The sequence below is a fragment of the Rhinoraja longicauda genome, chromosome 2 (assembly GCF_053455715.1).
Source record: "Rhinoraja longicauda isolate Sanriku21f chromosome 2, sRhiLon1.1, whole genome shotgun sequence".
Taxonomy (NCBI): Eukaryota; Metazoa; Chordata; class Chondrichthyes; order Rajiformes; family Arhynchobatidae; genus Rhinoraja; species Rhinoraja longicauda.
The window spans coordinates 99,743,628-99,765,806 of NC_135954.1; the positions used below are offsets into that span (position 1 = coordinate 99,743,628).

General features: G+C 43.4%; 1 protein-coding gene across 6 annotated transcripts in view; it reads right to left on the reverse strand.

The window, feature by feature from the left end:
* The window catches only part of LOC144607888 (disco-interacting protein 2 homolog C), a 515,842-nt gene that overhangs the window by 3,183 nt on the left and 490,480 nt on the right, over positions 1 to 22,179 (reverse strand). For all 6 annotated transcript variants that reach the window (XM_078425037.1, XM_078425045.1, XM_078425054.1 and 3 more), the window contains 4 exons: positions 12,724 to 12,781; positions 8,602 to 8,676; positions 4,974 to 5,148; positions 3,508 to 3,631 (listed from right to left, as the gene is read on the reverse strand). In XM_078425037.1, the coding sequence (XP_078281163.1) occupies positions 3,508 to 3,631; positions 4,974 to 5,148; positions 8,602 to 8,676; positions 12,724 to 12,781 (432 nt within the window). The remainder of the gene's footprint in view (positions 1 to 3,507; positions 3,632 to 4,973; positions 5,149 to 8,601; positions 8,677 to 12,723; positions 12,782 to 22,179) is intronic.

The window sequence follows — 22,179 nt, forward strand, 5'->3', positions numbered from 1 at the left end:
GTGATGTGTGTGCAGATGCTGGTTTATACCGAAGAGTGGTTCAAAATGCAGGAGTAACTCAGCGGGTCAGGCAGCATCCCTGGCAAAAAAGAAGAGGTGACATTTCAGGTTGGAACCCTTCTTCAGACCCGGAAGATAGACACAAAATGCTGGAGTAACTCAGCGGGTCAGGCAGCATCTCTGGAGAAAAAGAATAGATGACGTTTTGGGTCGGAACCCTTCTTGAGACTGATTGAGGTGGAGGCGGGGGAGAGAGAAAACTGGAAGAGAGGGAGCAGAACAAAGCCTGGCCAGTGATAAGTGGATACAGGTTAGGAGATTTTGTGTGATAGGTCGATGGTTGGACACAGGCCATAGAATGAAAAGACAAAATATGTGGGATAAGGATGGGAGATTTGTGAATTATGAAGCTAGTAGAGAGTATGTAGGTGGAAGGAGGGGGGGAGAAATGGGTTGGGCACAGGAAAGAAGTGGTTGGGCACTCACATGGGCCCCAGCTATTCCTGCTATTCTGTTGGTTATGTTGAACAGTCCTTGTTTCAAACGTACACGGCCACCATCCCCCAACTTTCGCTGCTACATTAATGACTGCATCTGGGCTGCCTCCTGCACCCATGCTGAACTCATTGATTTAATTAACTTTACCACTAACTTCCATCCTGCCCTGACATCCACAGTGCCCTCCGTAATGTTTGGGACAAAGACCCATCATTTATTTATTTGCCTCTGTACTCCACAATTTGAGATTTGTAATAGGAAAAATCACAGGTGGTTAAAGTACGCATTGTCAGGATTTTAATAAAGGCCATTTTTATACATTTTGGTTTCACCATGTAGAAATTACAACAGTGCTTATACATGGTCTCCCCATTTCAGGGAACCATAATGTTTGGGACACAGCAATGTCATGTAAATGAAAGTAGTCATGTTTAGTATTTTGTTGCATATCCTTTGCATGCAATGACTGCTTGAAGTCTGCAATTCATGGACATCCAGTTGCTGGGTGTCGTCTCTGGTGATGCTCTGCCAGGCCTGTATTGCAGCCATCTTTAGCTTCTGCTTGATTTCGGAGCTAGTCCTCTTCAGTTTTTTCTTCAGCATACAAAAGGCATGCTCAATTGGGTTCAGATCAGGTGATTGACTTGACCACTCAAGAATTGACCATTTTTTAGCTTTGAAAAACTCCTTTGTTGCTTTAGCAGTATGTTTGGGATCATTGTCTTGCTGTAGAATGAACCGCTGGCCAATGAGTTTTGAGGCATTTATTTGAATGAGCAGATAGGATGTGTCTATACTTTTCAGAATTCATTATGCTTCCACCGTCAGCAGTTGTACCATCAATGAAGATAAATGAGCCAGTACCTTCAGCAGCCATACATGCCCAGGCCATAACACCCCCAGCACCGTGTTTCATAGATGCGGTGGTATGCTTTGGATCTTGGGCAGTTCCTTCTGTCCTCCATACTTTGCTCTTGCCATCACTCTGATATAAGTTAATCTTCGTCTCATCTGTCCACAAGACCTTTTTCCAGTACTGTGGTTGCTCTTTTAAGTACTTCTTGGCAAACTGTAAACCTGGCCATCCTATTTTTGTGGCTAACCAGTGGTTTGCATCTTGCAGTGTAGCCTCTGTATTTCTGTTCATGAAGTCTTCTGCGGACAGTGGTCATTGACAAATCCACACCTGACTCCTGAAGAGTGTTTCTGATCTGTCGGACAGGTGTTTGGGGATTTTTCTTTATTGTAGAGAGAATTCTTCTGTCATCAGCTGTGGAGGTCTTCCTTGGCCTGCTAGTCCCTTTGTGATTAGTAAGCTCACCAGTGCTCTCTTTCTTCTTAATGATGTTCCAAACAGTTGATTTTGGTAAGCCTAAGGTTTGGTTTGGTCTCTAACAGATTTATTCTTGTTTCTCAGTCTCATAATGGCTTCTGTGACTTTCATTGGCACAACTTTGGTCCTCATGTTAATAAACACCAATAAAAGTTTCCAAAGGTGATGGAAAGACGAGGTGCTGAGAGCTCTCTTATACCTGCATTAAGGAGGCAATTAAACACCCCTGAGCAATTACAAACACCTGTGAAGCCATGTGTCCCAAACATTATGGTGCCCTGAAATGGGAGGACTATGTATAAACACAGATGTAATTTCTACATGGTGAAACCAAAATGTGTAAAAATACCCTTTAATAAAATCTGACAATGTGCGCTTTAACCACTTGTAAATTTTTCTATTACAAATCTCAAATTGTGGAGTACAGAGGCAAATAAATAAATGATGGGTCTTTGTCCCAAACATTATGGAGGGCACTGTGTCTCCTCTTTTTGACTCTCTGCCTCCATCATAGGGGACAGACTATCAACTAATGTCTACTACAAGGCCACCAACTCCCAGAGATATCTGGACTACACCTCCTCCCGTCCTGCCTGTTGCATGGATGCCAGCCCCTACGCTCAATTTTTCTATCTCTGCCACATCTGCTCCTGAGATGAGGTTTTTGGTTCTCAGACATCCAAGTTGCCCTCTTTAATAAATGTGGTTCCCTCTGCTGTCATAGATGGATCACTCACCTCCTCTGAGTATTGTTTTCACTCCCCCATCGTATAGTTCTTGCTTCCCCACCCCCATGATAGAATAAAGTTAGAGATCCCCTGGTCCTTTCATCCCACCAGTCTCCACATCAAACATATCATTTCCCGACATTTCCACCACTTCCAATGTGATCCCACCATCTTCACCAACCCCACCCTTTTCTCTTCTGAAGGGAGCACGCTCTCCATAACTCCCAGATTCTGTTGCATCTATTCCTCCCCTTCCACATACATTCTTTCCTGGATCTTCACAATTAGCATCTCTTCAATCTTTATCTCACACCTTTTGTCCGTCTCTGGCCTTTGTCTAGCCATCTGCCTATCAATAACCCCCTTCACCTGTATCCACCTATCACTTGCCCGGCTTTATCCTGACCACCCCCTCTTCCGGCTTCCCCCCCCCCCCCACCTGTCCATGTTCTCCAGTGATGCTGCCTGACCTGCTGCGTTACTCAAGCACTTTGTCCCCTTTTGTAAAGCAGCATCTGCAGTTCCTTGAACCTGAAACAAAAGCCAGCTCTCTTCAGGAATTAACATTACCTGAACCTGCATTTCTTCTGTAATCGCACTGTGACCTACACTACACCCACTTCTGATTCTGATCATAACCTAGTTTGCTGAAGTCATCCCACCCAATCACATTTCAATACATCTGTCAATTTAGTTTTTGTGGCAAAATTTCATTTCAATCTGCTCTTTCCCCATTTGACCAAATTCTTTGTTAAGTAGTTCAACTGGTGCCACCAAGTCTGCAGTGGCTAATTGTGTTGCCTAATAACCTTTTGGATATCGGGAAGGCTTGGATTTATGTGTATGAGCCAGTTCAGGAAAGTTATGTAAGTTACAATGTGGGGGGAAAAAGGAAAAAGTAACATTTTCATGGCACGGAAACTAGTTGCCAGGCTGAGAAAGACCTACCACTCAGTGATACTCTTGTGAGCACGAATCACAGATGTTTCAATGTCAATGGGATGATATCTCATTCCTCGCAATTCCATTGCTTCATCCAAAGCACCCACAACATACAATGCATCATGGCGTTCTACCAAAACACAAATCATGGACTTCATCAAACCCTTGTTGAAACTTAATTACGGCAGTTTTGTTTTGTACACAGAGAATAAAATCTCTACAGTTGCCCAAAATAAAGATACAGAGCAAGAATAAAGAACAGTGAAATAAATTTTAAATGCATTTCCTTTGCACAGGTGTTACAGTTCCACCATCGATTTTCCGGCAACTAGTGATCAAGCACATACTTTAATCCGGACAAAATTAGGAGAGCGCACTTGAATTACCACCTGGAAGTCCCCCCGAAAATGCGGCAGCTAGGCTGGGTGAGGCGGCCAATCTCTACCTCATCGGGACTTCCACGCCGATCGGCGGGTTGAATTTGCCCCTGGCGGCTAGGGCTGTGGAACTCTGGCCCAGCCAGAGCTGGCAGATCTGTTACCATAGCCGACTTTGCGGGCTTGTATCTCAGGTCTAGGCAGACTGTCCCAGTACCGTTGGACTCCTCTCAGAGGCTGTGACCTCTGTTGGTCTGGAAAAACGGATAATCTGGCAACCAATAAGCTGCCAGAGGAAGTGGTTGAGGCAGGTAAAATACAACAATGTTTAAACGTCATCTGAACAGATACGTGGATGGGAAAGATTTGGAAGGATAAGGGTCAAACGCAGGCAAATGGGACTCGCATGGATAGACACTTGGTCGGCATGGGTTGAGTAGGACTGAAGGGCCTGTTTCCAGAAGCTCCCCATCAATGCCCCGTGAATCACTAATAACCATAAATTTGACTGAACCAGCCACACACAAATGTGGCTACATGATTGAATGCAGCTCTGATTGTTACACAAGAGGAAGGGTGTAGGTTAGGCTAGAGAGAGTGCAGAGAAGATTCACCAGGATGTTGCCTGGGTTGAAAGACTAGGTTAGCGAGAGAAATTGGAAGGTGTTACTTATGAGAGATTGGATAGGCTGGGCTATTCCCCAGAGTGAAGGAGTCTGATGACTGGACCTGACAGAGGTGCAGAAAATTAAATGAGGCGTAGATAGGATATAAGAATATTTATTAAAAACAGAAGAGCATAAAGTATAAGGAGAAAGTATAAAGTTTTAAAGCAAATTTGAGGGGGATGGTTTCTTTAGACACACAGAGTGGTCGTTATCTGGAACTCTGGTGAAGTCAGCTGCAATGACTATTTAAGATACATTTAAGACAATTGCTTGAATACTTAAGACATAGCTGTAGTGCAGGTAGATGGGCATAATGGTTAGCATAGACAAGGTGGGCCAAAGGGCCCTTTTTGTGCTGTATGACTATGATAACAAACAGAAAATGCATAATTTCTCTTAAAATCGGGTTGTGCTTCCTTGCCCTTACCTCCATTGGCGTCAGTAAGATCCGTCCGTCTAAGAAATCCCAAGTAACCTGTTCGAGCCCATACTGTTTGTGTATCTCCAAAGCTCAGGCGGGAGTTAAAATGATCTGATTGAAGTGATTCATCTCCATAAATGGTGAAATATCCACTCGCATTATGAGCACTGTGAACCCAAATCTGTCCATTGGGGAAATAGATGTGAATCATTGCCTTTGTCTCAGTCCAGCAACATATTACTTTCGCGATCTGTCACAAAATCTCCCCTTAATGCGTTCAATATCATGCATAATAATACTTTAAAAAGTACAGAATGTGGAAAGAACCAAGGGAGAAATTAAAAGAAATAAAAGGATGAAAAATACAAAAGCACATTAGAGAAAAGTAGAGATTGTTAAAAAGGAAACTTCCTCGGTCTTCAAATAAAATTGTGCAACAAATTCCACCAAAAGAAAAATAATATTTTGTGCTGTTCTAGTCGCCCCGTCACAGGGAGGATATGGAGACTTTGGAGAAAGACCAGGAGAGGTTTACTAGGATGCTGCTTGGATTAGAGGGTATTAGCTGTAAAGCAAGGTTGGACAGACTTGAATTGTTTTCTCTGGAGTATCGGAGGCTGTGGGGGCAACCTGACAAGTATATATAATTATGAAAGGTTTAGATGGGGTAAACGGTCGGAATCTTTTTCCAAGGGTCAAATATGAGAGGGCACAGCTTGGTCAGAGAGGGAGAGTTTAAAGGAGATGTCCGGGGCCTGTTCCACGTTGCAGGGGGGGGGGTTGAAGCAGATACAATAGTGACATTTGAGAATCTTTTAGATAGGCACCAGAATATGGAGGGATATTGATCAGAGGAGATTAGTTTAACTTAGCATCATGTGCTCCACAGACATTGTGGGCTGAAGGGCCTGTTCCTTTACTATACTGTTCTATGTACTTTGCTGTTATATGTTTGAGGTCAATGCCTCGACACAATCACACAAAGTCCATATTGTCCACTGACCTTTACTCACGAACTGAGACAGAAATCCCAATTTACAGAAATGTCCCCACTACTTTAAGCAGAGAGGCAGCTCTACTCTTTGTTAAGAACCAAAAAAATCCAAGAAATATCAGTTAATCCAACTGAAAGAAGACCAGAAATTAGTCCAAGTATAAAGGGTGTAGGAAGAAGGGTCTCGACCCGAAACGTCACCCATTCCTTCTCTCCCGAGATGCTGCCTGACCCGCTGAGTTACTCCAGCATTTTGTGTCGATAAGTGTAAAGGGAGTACTTCGACAAACACATCAAACACATCACAAAAACAGCCTTCTTCCACCTCAAAAACATTGCCCGTCTCCGTCCATCCCTCTCCTCCACAGCTGCAGAAACCCTCATCCACGCCTTCATCACCTCCCGTCTGGACTACTGCAACAGCCTCCTCTATGGCGCACCCTCAAAAATCATCAATAAACTTCAATACATTCAAAACTCCGCTGCCCGTCTACTCACACACACCTCGATCCGTGACCATATCACCCCCGTCCTTTATAAACTCCACTGGCTCCCCATCCCCCAGAGAATCCAGTACAAAATCCTCCTCATAACCTACAAAGCCCTCCATAACCTGGCCCCATCCTACCTGACCGACCTCCTCCACAGGCACACTCCCACCTGCACCCTCCGCTCTGCCGCTGCCAATCTCCTATCCCCCCACATCCGGACTAAACTCAGATCCTGGGGGGACAGGGCTTTCTCCATCGCTGCTCCCACCCTATGGAACTCACTACCCCAAACCGTTAGAGACTCCCCCACACTCACCACATTCAAAACATCGCTGAAGTCTCACCTGTTCAGTACTGCCTTCAACCACTGAAGGTCACCTCACCTACTGTCTCCTTTCTCTGTTCATTTATTTATTTACTTATTTATCTATTTATTAATTTCCCTATGTTCTCAAAATCTCTGTAAAGCGTCTTTGAGTATATGAAAAGCGCTATATAAATAAAATGTATTATTATTATTATTATTATTCATTTGGAGACTGGGAATCTAATTCTATTAACACTGCCTGAGGTTCTGGTCGGGGGGGGGGGGGGGGGGGGGAGGGGGGAGGGGATGGGATGATGGGCACTCTTCCTTCTAGTTCAAATCCTTCTCCAGAGACTTCAGCTGAGGCTGACACTACAGCAGGACAAGGAGGGAAGATGCACTCATTTGAATGAGACAGTAGACAGGCCCTCACTGCACACACTTTTGGGTTAAAAAGCATCCACAAGCACAGCATGATCGCAGGACAATCTCCTGGACAATGCAGAAACTTGAAAGCGTGCACCACCAGACTCACGGCAGTTTCTTCCCCTCTGTTATCAGGCATCTGAACAGTCCTGCCATGATCTAGGGTACTTCTAGATTCACTTCAGTATGCCATTGTGGACATTGGAGTTTGTCTACATGCACTACAATGCTGAGAACTATATTCTGCACTCTGTATCTTCCCCTTTGCTCTATCTATTGGACTTGAGTTTGACTGGATTGCATTTATGTGATCTGTTTGGATAGCATGCAAAACAAAGCTTTTCACTGTGCCACAGTACATGTTACATTAATAAACCGAAGCCAAAACAGCAAAAGCAGAACATTTTGCTTACATTAAATTGAGTGCACATTTGCTGGGCACAAATGTATTGCCACTTTCCAACAGAGATCTTTCAGTGTAAACAACTCCTTGGTGGTTCACAAAAGGTGCTTTGGAAGTGAAGTTTTCCTTTCATTTCAGTAATTAAAATAAGCAGAAGACTTTTGAGGACCACAAGCAGAAGTGGAATTAGAAAATTGAACTCAATCTTGAAAATTCAAAAGACCAGTAAGTGAGGGGACCAATGTAAGCGAAAAGTGAAATTAATCGAGCTCGATACAGAAGAAGACTCCAGATAGCATTACAACGTTAAATAAAATGTGCTGCTGAGATGAACAAACTCTAATGAACAAGTGAGCTATTCTTGCTGCTGACATTAGCCTGGCCTGAAACACTGAAAAACATGATGTCACACACATGAAATCCACCAAAACACAGCTAATCCCTCACAGCTGCTGACCCTGCTTTCTCAGAAGTTTACTGAATGTTAACTCATTCAGAGCGGGTGCATGTGGTGATGGCAAACAGCCTAATAATTAAATCATAATATAAATTTATCATATAACAAAAAAAAAAACTATAGGAAGGACAGCGCCTTACAGCGGCAAAGACCCAGGTTTGATCCTGACTACGCGGGTCAGGGTGCTGTCTGTATGGAGTTTGTACGTTCTCCCTGGGAGCTTTGGTTTCCTCCCACACTCCGTACAGGTTTGTAGGTTAATTAGCTTGGTCAAATTGTAAATTATCCCTAGTGTGTGTAGGATAGTGTTAGTGTGCGGGGATCTGATCGATGGGCCGAAGGGCCTGTTTCTGCGCTGTATCTCTAAACTAAACTAAAGGAACTGCAGATGCTGGTTTACACCGAAGGTAGACACAAAATGCTGGAGAAACTTAGCAGGTCAGGCAGCATCTCTGGGGAAAAGGAATAGGCGACGTTTCAGGTCGAAACCTTTCTTCAGACTTAGAATTCACATGGAAAACACTGTTCGATTGAAATAAAATGATGGACAATTCACCTCGCCAAGGTGAGAATCCCCCAGCGGTCCTTTTGTTTCAGGGTTGGCAATGATTATTCTCACTCCAGGCAGTATCTGTAAGACAGTTTACAAACACAAGACAAGTCAGCACAACACACGATCTTTCTGTTTGAAAGCACATATTCACAGTGGGTACCATTCATTGTACATGTCACACACTTGATTATGAGCACAGCTTCCTGAACCAAACTTGCACATGTAACCATTACCACCACGGTAAATTCCTAAAACACACTTTTCAAAACCTGACTGCCAGTGATAATTAATGATTGCAACCATCAAGGTCCAGTGCAGGTCACTCAACCTCCTGATCTCAAATGGAAATAAAAATATAAATTCTCGAGAATCTATTCATTACTGCAATCGCAACCCCTCCCTTGCCTCCCTCAAATTCCTGACAATCGACAGTGGACTTTTTTTCATTACTTTATATCCTTCTCCTGATGACAGATGACAACTGATACTCTCCACAGACAGGAATTGGCAGATCGTTTAGTTCAGGGAAAAAATGCACAACTTGATTATACAGAAAATCTCATCACCGGCACAAATAATTCATTTTGCAATGGGGAAGAATAGTAATTGGTATTGAAGATTAAGTACTGATGTAGCCTGAGACGAGATGTCACTGGTTGTACTGACACCAATGTTTTGGCTTCAAGGGAAATAGCATATTCTGATCTTTTTTTTTAGTCTCGGGTATATTGTGTTCAACTGGTTCCTTGAGAACTCCAACACCTCACAGTGCCTCTACGTCTCACCTTATTAACTTTTGGTGTTTTGTTCATTGTCCTTTGTTTATAGAAATGTAGAAAATAGGTGCAGGAGTAGGCCATTCAGCCCTTCGAGCCATTCAATATGATCATGGCTGATCATCCAAAATCAGTACCCCCTTCCTGCTTTTTTCCCATATCTCTTGATTCCTTTAGCCCTAAGAGATAATCTAACTCTCTCTTGAAAACATTGGCCTCCACTGCCTTCTGTGGCAGAGAATTCCACAGATTCACAACTCTCTGGGTGAAAAGGTTTTCCCCCATCTCAGTCCTAAATGGCCTACCCCTTATTCTTAAACTGTGACCCCTGGTACTGGACTCCCCCAACATCGGGAACATTTTTCTTGCATCTAGCCTGTCCAATCATTTTGAATTTGATATGTTTCTACTATAAGATCCCCTCTCATCCTTCTAAATTCCAGTGAATACAAGCCCAGTCGACCCATTCATTTAACATATGTCAGTCCCGCCTTCCCGGGAATTAACCTGGTGAACATACGCTGCACTCCCTCAATAGTAATAATGTCTTTCCTCAAATTAGGAGACCAAAACTGCACACAATGCTCCAGGTGCGGTCTCACCAGGGCCCTGTACAACTGCAGTAGGACCTCCTTCCTCCTATACAGTACTCAAATCCTCTCGCAACCGAAGTGATTTTCCACTGCACTTCGTCTAAGGGCCTTTCTTTCTCAGACACACACATGGCCACCAGGGGCTGAATCTTCCCTGACCTGCTTTCGCCTTCCACTTCGTGGCATCTGCCTTTTTCTTTTGTTTAGGCAATTTTAATTTGGTTCTAAGCATCCCTATGGTCTTCAGTACAAGAATTTGAAAATAATCAAATAGATTACCAGTTTCCCTTCACCAAGAGTGTGGTATGTAATCATACACAACACTGGAAATTCAGTAAGACTTTGTACAAATTCACAATTTTGTCCACAAGATGCATGTTTTGCTGTTCAATGATCTTGTTTTACGAAGATCTTTTTGAGCAACATTCGGGCAGTTCTGAACCATGAACTTGGAAGGTATTGTAGTTGAGATATTGTAGTTCAATGTCTAGCAGCTCAACTTTAAACATGAGTTAGCAATTGTTGGAATCTTGGTTTCTGGGTGTCCTTCCTTACCACATACTCAAATCGGATTCAAAATGTAGCAGGGCCTTTTCTCCTTTACTCAGAGCCAGGAGTGCTTTGTCCCACCCTTGGATAACTTTTCCAACTCCTACTTTAAGGTCAAAGGATTTGTTGCCTTTTTCTTCTTTGAACCAGAAGCATCATTTGAGTCAAACACAGTCCCATCTTAATCAGATAAGAAGTTTTACGAGGAAGTTGTCAGGACTCGAGGGCCTGGGGGAGGCTGGGTAGGGTAGGACTTCAGTCCTTGGAGTGCAGGAAGCTGAGGCGTGATTTTATAGTGCCCCTGGGATATGGAGGTGGTCGGGTGAGGAGAGGGATGTCAGTTCGTGGGTGGTCGAGGGCAAAGGAGGAAGATCCTGCAGCAACCTGGGGCTCACCTGGATCAGGAGCCGCTCCAGTACATCGAGCCTGTGAACCGGACTTTGGACATTTTGTAAATGGCGCCAGAATATGGTGACTCGTGCTTGTGTGATCTATGCATAATGAATCTACTGTGCAGTGCACACGTGACTATAAAGCACCATCGAATCGGAACTACAAGGCACAAGGAAGGAGATCGATAGTATGCCCTCCATCTCTCTGGACAAGTGTAACTCCAACAACCCTTAAGAAGCTCAGCACCATCCAGGTCAAAACATAGTGCTTTATTAAGCAAAGAAAAGAGAACATTAGTCTGTGCCAACTATCAGACACGTAATCACCTCCAGCCTGTTCACCATTGAACAGCAATCAACAATCGAGAGCAGTTGGGGACATTGTATAATTCCTAAAGGGCTGTACATGAAGCACAGATTTTATAGGCATTAATCCAAGGGAAGAGAGGGTAATTCTTATCTTTTGGGATCCTGTCTCCCTGTGGCACCCCAACAACCAATATGTTCTCTCTGCCACTGAGTACAAAGTCTGCAGTTCTGCATCGTCCACGAAGCTCACTGCCATTACTTACTAAGGCAACTCCAATGGCACCTCCCAAAGCCACACCTCTGCCACCAAGAAGGACAAAGGTTTGAGACGCAGGGGAATGCCACCACTTGCAGGTTCCCCTCCAAGTCGCACCCCTTGCTGAGTCCTTCGCTGAGCTAAACCTTGAAAGTCTTTACCTAAATGCATCAAGTCTTCAGCTGCAGTGATTTAAGAACGTTGACCACCAGTTGTGGGTGGCACGGTGGCGCAGCAGTGGAGTAGCTATCTTGCAGCGCCCGAGGCCCGGGTTCGATCCTGACTACGGGTGCTGTCTGTAGAGAGTTTGTACGATCTCCCTGTGACCATGTGGGTTTTCTCCGGATGCTCCGGTTTCCTCCCACACTCCAAAGACGTGCAGGTTTGTAGGTTAATTGCCTTCAGTAATTGTAACATTGTCCCTCGTGTGTAGGATAGTGCCAGTGTACGGGCTGGTCGCTGCAGACTTGGTGGGTTGAAGGGCCTGTTTCTGCACTGTATCTCGAAAACGAAACTAATACCACTCCCACCTGTTCAAAGGCTGTTAGGGATGGTGATAAATGTAACCTCAGCAAAGGATGCCCACATCCCAGTGAAAGAGTACATTTTAAAGAGCTGTCCAAATCATCTGCCGGAGCCACCAGCCGGGAGACATGCAAACGAGCTCCAGAAATGACCATCATTGCCTTCTCTGCCATTTGATTGCAGACGGCGTGCACTTCAATAGAGGACAGCACTGTTCTCGCTGCAGAAATTACAATGAAGGAAGCTCATCGTTGACATTAATAAATAACCAGGATATTTTCATGAAACATCGAGGGAAGAAGCTGCCAAAACACACGACTTTCCTCTTTGGCTGAACCAGAACAGGCAATGCCAACTTCACGAGTCTCCCACGACGTCAATTTTTGCTGGTTTCCACTGAGGTCGTCACGGACAAGAACGAACTTCACAAACTAAACTCAGTTGGTAAATCTCTAGAAGAGAATCGGCCGGTACTCCAAATGAGATAGTAATGCAGACTATTGCATGTTTATCTGCAGTTAATGTAGAATTACTCGCCATCGTTTTAGGTTTCCTTTCTTTTATATTTAACCCTTTCAGCACACACACACACACACACACACACACACACACACACACTCCGACTTGCATGAGCATAACACTCAGTTTCTGGAAATTACCAGCATACACTTAATTAAATATTTTCTTCTTTCTAAATCCTTTGCAAAGTAGAATCAGTTACTCACTTTTCCGGACTCCATGAGAGGCAGGCTGTGAGGAGATCCTCTTTCCACTAAACGGACCCTGTAAACAACAAAGGGCATGTCTTGTGGGCATTGCCAATAGCTTGTCTATGCTGTGCAAGAGTCGAAATCCCCACAAATATGTCCAAAAGTAGTTTTGAAAAGTTTTTCTCAATATATGCTTACATAATCTGTTTAATATTAAAAGCAGCGAAAGCAACCAACGAAAGGAAAATGCAGTAATAGACAATAGGCAATAGGTGCAGGAGTAGGCCATTCGGCCCTTCGAGCCAGCATCACCATTCAATGTGATCATGGCTGATCATTCTCAATCAGTACCCCGTTCCTGCCTTCTCGCCGTACCCCCTGACTCCGCTATCTTTAAGAGCTCTATCTAACTCTCTCTTGAAAGCATCCAGAGAATTGGCCTCCATTGCCTTCTGAGGCAGAGAATTCCACAGATTTACAACTCTGACTGAAAAAGTTTTTCCTCATCTCCGTTCTAAATGTAATGGCAGCTTAGAAACATAATCAGTCCTTCATCAGTCACTTTGGGTAGCACAGTGGTGCAGCTGGTAGAACTGCTGCCTTACAGTGCCAGAGACCTGGTTCAATCCTGACCTCTGGTGCTGTCTGTGTGGAGTTTGCATATGGAGTTCTCCCTGTGACCACATGTGTTCCCTCCGGGTGCACCAGATTCACCCCACATCCCAAAGACGTGCGGGTTTTTAGGCTAATTGTAAATTGCCCTTTGTGTCGGATAACATAGAACTAATGTGAATGGGTGATCGGTGGTTGGCATGGATTCGGTGGGCTGAATGGCCTGGTTCCATGCTATATCTTTAAACATAAACCAAGCTGTGCTCAACCCTGGAGTCTCCCTTTATTACATTCGGCTTATTCTTATAATATTTTTGACCACAGTCGTAGTAACTTGCATTATTGTTCAATTATCTTAAAATCAATAACTCTTTACACAACCTACCAATAATAATCTTTAAACTGACAATTTCCTGATTTCATATTATGATAATAATGGAAACTTCATTTATCAACTGTGAGGTGTCATTTCTATGTCCTCACCAGTTACCATTTGATTTCCCATTATTTTTAATGCCACTGCAAGAGTCTGCACTCAATTGCAATTCAGATTTGTGCTATACATGCCTAAAATTTAAATGCGGTTTCCTTTGGATCTGAAGTATTAAGTTTTGAAGAATGTTTTTTTTTGTTGTTTGTTAAATGTAGGCCCTCAAATAAGCATTAGGCTAATCAATAGACATACCATTTCCACAGATACTTCAATCAGAGTCTGTGCAGGAATATACATCAATAACAGTGCTTTGTCTTTCAGTGATCTATGCAATGTAGCAGCAGAAATCATTGAAAACCTTGCCTCCCAGGCTTTAGTTAATTGATTTGTTCCTCGAAGACCGACTTTTCCAACAACTTGTCAGTCTGGGCTTTTTGGTTGACATTGATCTCTAAAGTACAAACTATAGTTTGGTTAAAGTTTATCAAACGAGTACTATAATTAATTCCCTTTCGCCTTTCGAAAAGTGAGTCCTACTACACTCACCCCACCTGCAGAACAATATTAAAACTGGCTGCTTCTCCAAATCTTTCCATCTTTATGTGTGGTTCACTGTTTAACATGCACATAACCATTCTCGAAGATTTTCTAAAAGTCCAAGTAAAATCCACTTATCAAGTTCTGACAAGGGTCTTGAAAACTGAAACACAAACTCTGCCTGACCCAATGAGAGTTCCCACCATTTTGTGTATTTATTTCACATTTCTAGCACCTACTGTTTTTTATTGAATTTCCCCTTCTCTGCTCTTCTGGTTACTACCTTAAAAAACGTAGATTTGTCAAACATTACGCTTCTTTCATAGATATGAGCTGACCCTGCACAATCCTATTATTATTTTCCAAATGCCCTGTTACTGTTCCTGAATAGTAATTTTGAACCTATTTCCTGCTACCTGAGTTCATTGTATTCTCTCACCCTCCTCTCTTAATCAGGAAGGTCATCTTAAAAAGGCATATCCAATTTGCTTTCTTTGGAGGATACTAAACCAACTAGTGGTGCCTATCAACTTTCATTCACCCCCCCCCCCCCCCCCCCCCCCACAAACCCTTCATCTGTATCAACCTATTGCCTGCCAGGCTTAGTCTTGCCTCTCCTATCTTCCAGCTTTCTTTCTCCCCCCCCCCTCAAATAGTCTGAGGAAGAGCCCCGACCTGAAAAGTCGCCCATCATGTTCTCCAGAGTTGCTGCCTGACCTGCTGAATTACTCCAACACTTTGTGTCTTCTTTTGTAAACCAGCATCTGCAGTTAAAATGTAGATACGAGAAACTGCATTTGCCGGTTCCATGAAAGGACACAAAGTGCTGGAGTAACTCAAGGGGTCAGGCAGCCTCTCTGGAGAACATGGATCGGTGACGTTTCGGGTCGGGACCCTGAAGAAGGAAACCTCCAGCACTTTGTGTTCTTTTTTGTAAACCAGCATCTGCAGTTCCTCGTTTTTACGGTCAACTAGTGGCATCCTTTTGAAAAGCAGCACCGGAGCAGTCCATGTTTAAAGGGCTAATGTTATTCCTCAAATGCATCATTGAAAGAAATTATTAGATCATTATTCTCCCAGTTATGGGAGTTTGCCTATTATTCCAATTGGTAGCAGCCTTTCCGACATTATAACAAGCTAATGTTTCAAAGATACATCACTGCTTTGAAAAATTCTAACCATGTGAAGCCCACGCGCATTAAGCCTCTCATTTTCACTATGGTCCCTGTCTGGGTTGATTCACTACACACATTGCTCGAGTCCCTTGTTAAGTCACTTCATCCTCTGCCCGGATCCATCTTCATTCACTGCACGCACAACCAAGTCCCCATCTGATTCATTGTAATCACAGACCAGGTTGTTCACAGCTCACTGCACCCATGCACAAAGACTACAGACATGCTTTTATAAATTAAGCAGTAAAAGATGCGAGTAAACCAAAAAATAAATAAATTGTTGGGAAAGTCTACTGGAAGGCCAGTTGAATCTGCCATGTAAAATGGCACACCAGGGTGGCGCAGTGGTGCAGCAGTAGGGTTGCTGCCTCACAGCGCCAGAGACTCAGATCAATCCTGACCTCGGGTACTGTCTGTGTGGAGTTTGAACGTTCTCCCAGTTGCTCTGGTGTCCTCCCACATTGCAAAGACTTGCAGGTTTGTTGGTTCATTGCCCTAGTGTGTAGGATGCAAAAGTGGGAATGTACAGGGTGATCGATGGTCGGCACGGACTCGGTGGGCCAAAGAGTGTGTTTCTACGCTGTTTCTCTAAACTAGACTGAAACTGATTGACCAACACAATGTGGAAAAAAAAGTTGTTTATAAAAGATGGGCAGTGATGGAAAAGGACAAGGAGAAATTATATAAATAAATAAAAACATGGGAATTGACAACTTTTCTTTCCTACCTCTACCCTAATCCACTCCTTGCAGACTGCTGTTTCAATAGTTGGTCTAAGGGTGAACAGCAGGCTTGTTCTGTTCAAACTCTGAATACCTTTGCTTTGTGTTTTCTCCTTCCTTCTACTGACATGCTTTATTATAAATTAGTGCAGCCACTGTCAAGAGCAAATGAATGAATTACCAGTAGGTGTACAAAATGTCTTGATGCAACTCTGGGAACAGAGTTATGCTCAATCTGAACACTTCCCCCATTGGTCCAATGATGTTTATGGGCAGAAATTGAGATTAAAAAAATGTCATGTCTGATGCTGATTCCAGTGATATCAAGCACTTTATAAAAAGTGCCGACTTGGAAAGGCAATATAAAACGTTTGGCTGCTTGATTACTGCAGGCTATTAAATGTCAGTCGGTCATAAGGTTTGTAGATAAAAATTGATACACATGAGGGATAATTTCTGTCAACCACTGGCAAGTTGACAGGAACTGCTGTTCACAAAGAAATTCGTTTTATTTTTGGCTTGAACAATTTGAAATACTTTACACTTCCATTTCCTGGAATCCTCAGCAAAATTGAATTTGTGTTTGTCGCAAATGCGGACTACTGCTGAGAGAATTAGCACTTAAAAAACACAAAGTGCTGGAGGATTTCAGTGGGTCAGGCAGCATCCGTGGAGAGAATAGGCAGGTGACGTATCGGGTTGGGACCCTTATTTAGACTGATGGTATGTGAGGGAGGGGGGGGGGGGGAGAAAGCTGAAAAGGTGAGGCGGGTGAGGGGCAAAGCCCGGCAAGTGATGTGAATACAGGTAAGCTGGGTTCGATTGGCAGATGGGTGGAGCAGGAGACAAAGGGAGACAAAAGGGTGGCAGTGGAGAGAAGAGGAGTGAATGGTAAAGTAAGAGGGAGGGATACAGGTGGAAGAGGACAGGGGGTATGGGAGAGAGGTGGGATAAAGGTGGGATGAGGTCTAACCTGGGCTTTGATTCACCTGCTCAACCCCTTAGTAATCTTCGATATATAAAGGCTAACATTTCATTTGACTTGAACATTTCAATGATTTATATAAGCGTACAATCCAATGGGATGACCATTGAATTCTCCAATTTTAGGTAACCTGTAAATGCCCCCCCTCCCCCCCTCTCCCCTTCACACCCCACTTTTCTTCAGAATGGAAAAAAGATCAGTAGGAAAAAAAGGGGCCAGAAGATAGCTCTGGTGGGTAGCATTGAGGACAATCCCAAAAGATTTTATAAATACAAAAGGGGGAAAAGGGTAACTAGAGAGAGAGTTGGACCTCTCAGGAATCAAAGCGGTCACCTCTGTATTTACCGAGGAGAAAGACAGTAGGACGGAGGAACTTGGGGCAGTCACTGGAAGTGTCATGAGAGCAGTCAGTGTTACCGTCGAAGAAATACTGAAGATACTGTCATGTATGAAGGTAGACAAATCTCCATGGCCAGATCAGATATATCCGAGGACGTTGCGGGAAACTAGAGAGGAAATTGCAGGTGGCCTGGTTGAAATTTACAAATCGTCCTTAAATACAGAAGAGGTGCCAGAAGATTGGAGGGTGGCAAATGTTGTGCTTCTTTTCAAGAAGGGCTGCAGGGAAAATGCTGGGAACTATAGGCCGGCGAGCTTAACATCTGTAGTTGGAAAGTATTCTGAGGGATAGGTTATACAGGCATTTGGATGGGCAAGGGCTGATTAGGAATAGTCAGCATGGTTTTGTACGTGGGACGTCGTGTCTCACAAATCGAATTGATTTTTTTGAAGACGTGACCAAAAAGGTCGATGAGGGCCAAGCTGCAGATGTTGTGTACATGGATTTCAGATTTAGGCTGCTCTGGAAGGTTAGATCGCATGGGATCCAAGGAGAGATAACTGAACGGATAGCAAATTGGCTCCATGGAAGGAAGCAGAAGGTGATGGTGGAAGGTTACTTCTCAGACTGGAGGCCTGTGACTAGTGGTGTGCCACAGGGTTCGGTGCTGGGCCCGTTACTATTTGTCATCTACATCAATGATTTGGATGAGAACATACAGGGCAAGATAAGTAAGTTTGCTGATGATACAAAAGTGAGTGGTTATGCAGATAGTGAAGATAGTTGTGAAAGATTGTAGCAGGATCTGGATTGATTGGCCAGGTGGGTGGAGGAATGGTTGATGGAATTTAATCCAGAGAAATGTGAGGTGTTGCATTTTGGGACGTCTAACAAGGGCAGGACCTACACAGTAAATGGTAGGCCTCTGGGGAGTGTTGTAGAGCAGAGGGATCTAGGAGTGCAGTTGCATGGTTCCTTGAAGGTCGAGTCGCAGGTAGATAAGGTGGTCAAAAAGGCTTTTGACACATTGGCCTTCATCAGTCAGAGTATTGAGTATAGATGTTGGGAGGTCATGTTGCAGTTGCATAAGACGTTGGTGAGACCGCATTTAGAATATTGTGTTCAGTTCTGGACACTATGTTATAAGAAAGATATTGTCAAGCTTGAAAGGGTTCAGAAAAGATTTTTGAGGATGCTGCCAGGACTAGAGGGTGGTGGGTGTATGGAACAAGCTGCCAGAGGAGGTAGTTGAGGCTGGGACTATCCCATCGTTTAAGAAATAATTAGACAGGTACATGGATAGGATGGGTTTGGAGGGATATGGACCAAGCGCAGGCAAGTGGGACTAGTGTAGCTGGGACATTGTTGGCCGGTGTGGGCAGGTTGGGCCGAAGGGCCTGTTTCCACACTGTATCACTCTATGACTATGACATCCTCGTAAAGTCTGATTCTTAATCAGTCTGAAGAAGGATCCCAACTCGTGAAGTCACCTATCCATGTGCTCCAGAGATGCTATCTGACCGCGACACAAAATGCTGGAGTAACTCAGCGGGTCAGGCAGCATCTCAGGAGAGAAGGAATGGGTGACATTTCGGGACGAGATCCTTCTTCGGTCAGTATCATTTTGTGTCTACCTTCGATTTAAACCAGTATCTGCAGTTTTTTTTCCTACCATGCTACCTGACCTGCTGAGTTACTCCAACACTTTGTGTCCTTTTGTGTAAACCAGCATCTGCAGTTTCTTGTTTCTACATATATTCTTTGACCTTGCTTTGTCCTTGACTTTCCACATTTCAAAGAGCATTATATCTAATCCTTTTTAAGTTCAGAGTGGATAATTTCACATGTGCTTATACGGCAATTAACCAATTGCAGTTCTGGGCATTTGCTTAAATATATTCATAGGTCATTTCCATCTTTTAATTGGAGCAGCACGGTGGCGTAGCAGTAGAGCTACTGCCTTACAGCACCAGAGACCCGGGTTCGTTCCTGACTACCGGTGCTGTCTGTATGGAGTTTGTACGTTCTCCCCGTGACCTGCGTGGGCTTTCTCCGAGATCTTCGGTTTCCTCCCACACTCTAGAGACGTACAGATCCAAAGACGTACAGGTATGTAGGTTAATTGACTGGGTAAATGTAAAAAATTGTCCCTAGTGGGTGTAGGATAGTGTTAATGTGCGGGGATCGCTGGGCGTCGCGGACTTGGTGGGCCGAAAAGGCCTGTTTCCGCGCTGTATATATATGATATGATATGATATGATATGTAGGTTAATTGGCTTGGTATCAATGTAAAAAATTGTCCCCAGCGTGTGTAGGGTAGTGTTAATGTGTGGTGTGGGCTCGGTGGGCCGAAGGGCCTCTTTCCACACTGTACCTCTGAACTAAACTAAATTAAACAACTTGCAATGTCACCCGAGTTTGTACTAGATGTTTCAAATTTTCTTTTCACTTCAAGGAACTTCCATATTATCTATTCCTTTTAGGGTTAAAAGTTTAAATGGGTTTTTGTGTAAACTCTTTTGTGAATTCGTAATACAGATAGTTTCTTTATATTGTGATAATTGCATCGCTAAGAAACCTCCTGTCAGAGAAAGTCATTTCACGAAAATAATTGTACAAATGGGAAAAAGGAGGTTTGAGGTGGAGAGTTTCCAATTCGCAAAAACAAAGTTATTTCCTGCAGGATTTTCACAATAAAGGAGTCTCTAATAGCTAGTTTTTGTTATTGCACGCTAAAATTACTAAAAGCTGCATATTATATAGTTTAATAGAGTTTCATTGCACAAGTGTCAAAATAAGTGATTATGTGTCAATTTCCAGAAGTCTCCCAGGGTGAAACTAGCAGCTGTGTTCATAAGAGACAATGTTTAATTTAGTTTAGAGATACAGCGCGGAAACAGGCCCTTCGGCCCACCGAGTCCACACCGACCAGCGATGCCCGCACATTACCAATACCCAACACACACTTGGGACAAATTACATTTATACCAAGCCAATTAACCTACAAACCTGTATGTCTTTGGAGTGTGGGAGGAAACCGAAGATCTCGGAGAAAACCCATGTAGGTCATGGAGAGAACATACAAACTCCAAACAGACAAGCACCTGTTGTCAGGATCAAACCCGGGTCTCTGGTGCAGTAAGGCAGTAGCTCTACCGCTACGCCACCGTGCCACCCTAATGGTGTCTGATTACTGTGGGGAAGCTACTCATAAACAGGTTTTTTTCCCATTACTTTCTTCCCCCAAGACAGCTTTTTCTCAGCTTGTCAATTTCCAAAGTAATTTTTAAGTGGTTCTAGTTCCTGATCGAAATCACATTATAACTAACTCAGCCCACGACATAAATAGTGTTCTCAAAATGCAACACCTCACATTTATTTGAATTAAACTCCATTCACCATTCCTCAGGCTCACGCCCAGCTTATCAATATCCCCTTGTAATTCTTGATAACCATCTTCACTGTCTGTGATACCACCTATTTTTAGTGTCAAAATACCTCACCTCCGGAAACAATTTATTAATAAGCTAAAATACAAGAAAAACTTCAAATGTTGGGAATCTGAAATTAAAACAGAAAATTCAGTTCCGACAAAGGGTCCTAAAGCTGAATATTAACATTGTTTATCTTTCTGCCAATGCCCCACTCCACCTAATTCAGGGCAGCACAGTGGCTAGCAGTCGAGTTGCTGCCTCACAGCGCCAGAGACCTGGGTTCGATCTTGACTTCAGATGCTGTCTGTGTGGAGTTTGCACATTCTCCTTGTGACAGCCTGCAGTTCCTCCTGTGTGCCAGTTTCCTCCCGTGACCCAAAGACGTGTGGGTTTGTAGGTTAATTGGTCTCTGTAAATTACCCTTAATATGGAGGGAGGGGATTACAGAACTAGAGTGATCAGGTGATCAATGGTCAGCATGGACTCGGTGGGCCAAAGGGCCTGTTTCCATGCTGTAACTACAAACTAATGAGTATTTCCAGCATTTTCATCCTTTATCCAGACTAAGGGAGTAAATAAATTGTTTTTTCAAGTTAATACATTATTGAATTTCCCACTGGTTCCTCTGCTGTACATATTGAAGACCTCAGTTTTAACCAAATTTCAAATGATTGTTTTAGCTCATTTCACCTGTCCGCTCCTAATAGTTTACTTGTCATTGAATCAATGTAACAAATGACCGTATCAATGCTAATCTAATCGGTGGACCATACTCTGTACTAAGCTATTTCAACCAAACAGTGCTGCTTTTATTAATCTCCCAAATCAATAACGAAATACAAGAACAAAGATGTTAAATTCCAAGCGGGGGCATTGCTTGTGGTTTCTAATGACAGGAGCATCCAGCCATCGCATAATGAGTAATGTTTTCTGGCAGACCTTTCCTGTCAAAAATGCTTATTAAAAATAGGCATCACTAGTGACAGCATCTTAAGGTGACCCTTTGCAAATAAACAGAGTTGTCAATTCTGGCACAATTGGCTCTCCGGCCAAATATAGTGTTCTAAAGTACACTGTTTTTCTGATTTGTGATTTCTGGGTTCAAATTATTACTCATACTGTTTGTGTAACGAACTGCAAAACCATTCGTGAACCGGTGGCCGCCAAGCAGTCATACATTCATAAGTGATAGGAGCAGAATTAGGCCATTTGGCCCATCAAGTCTACTCCACC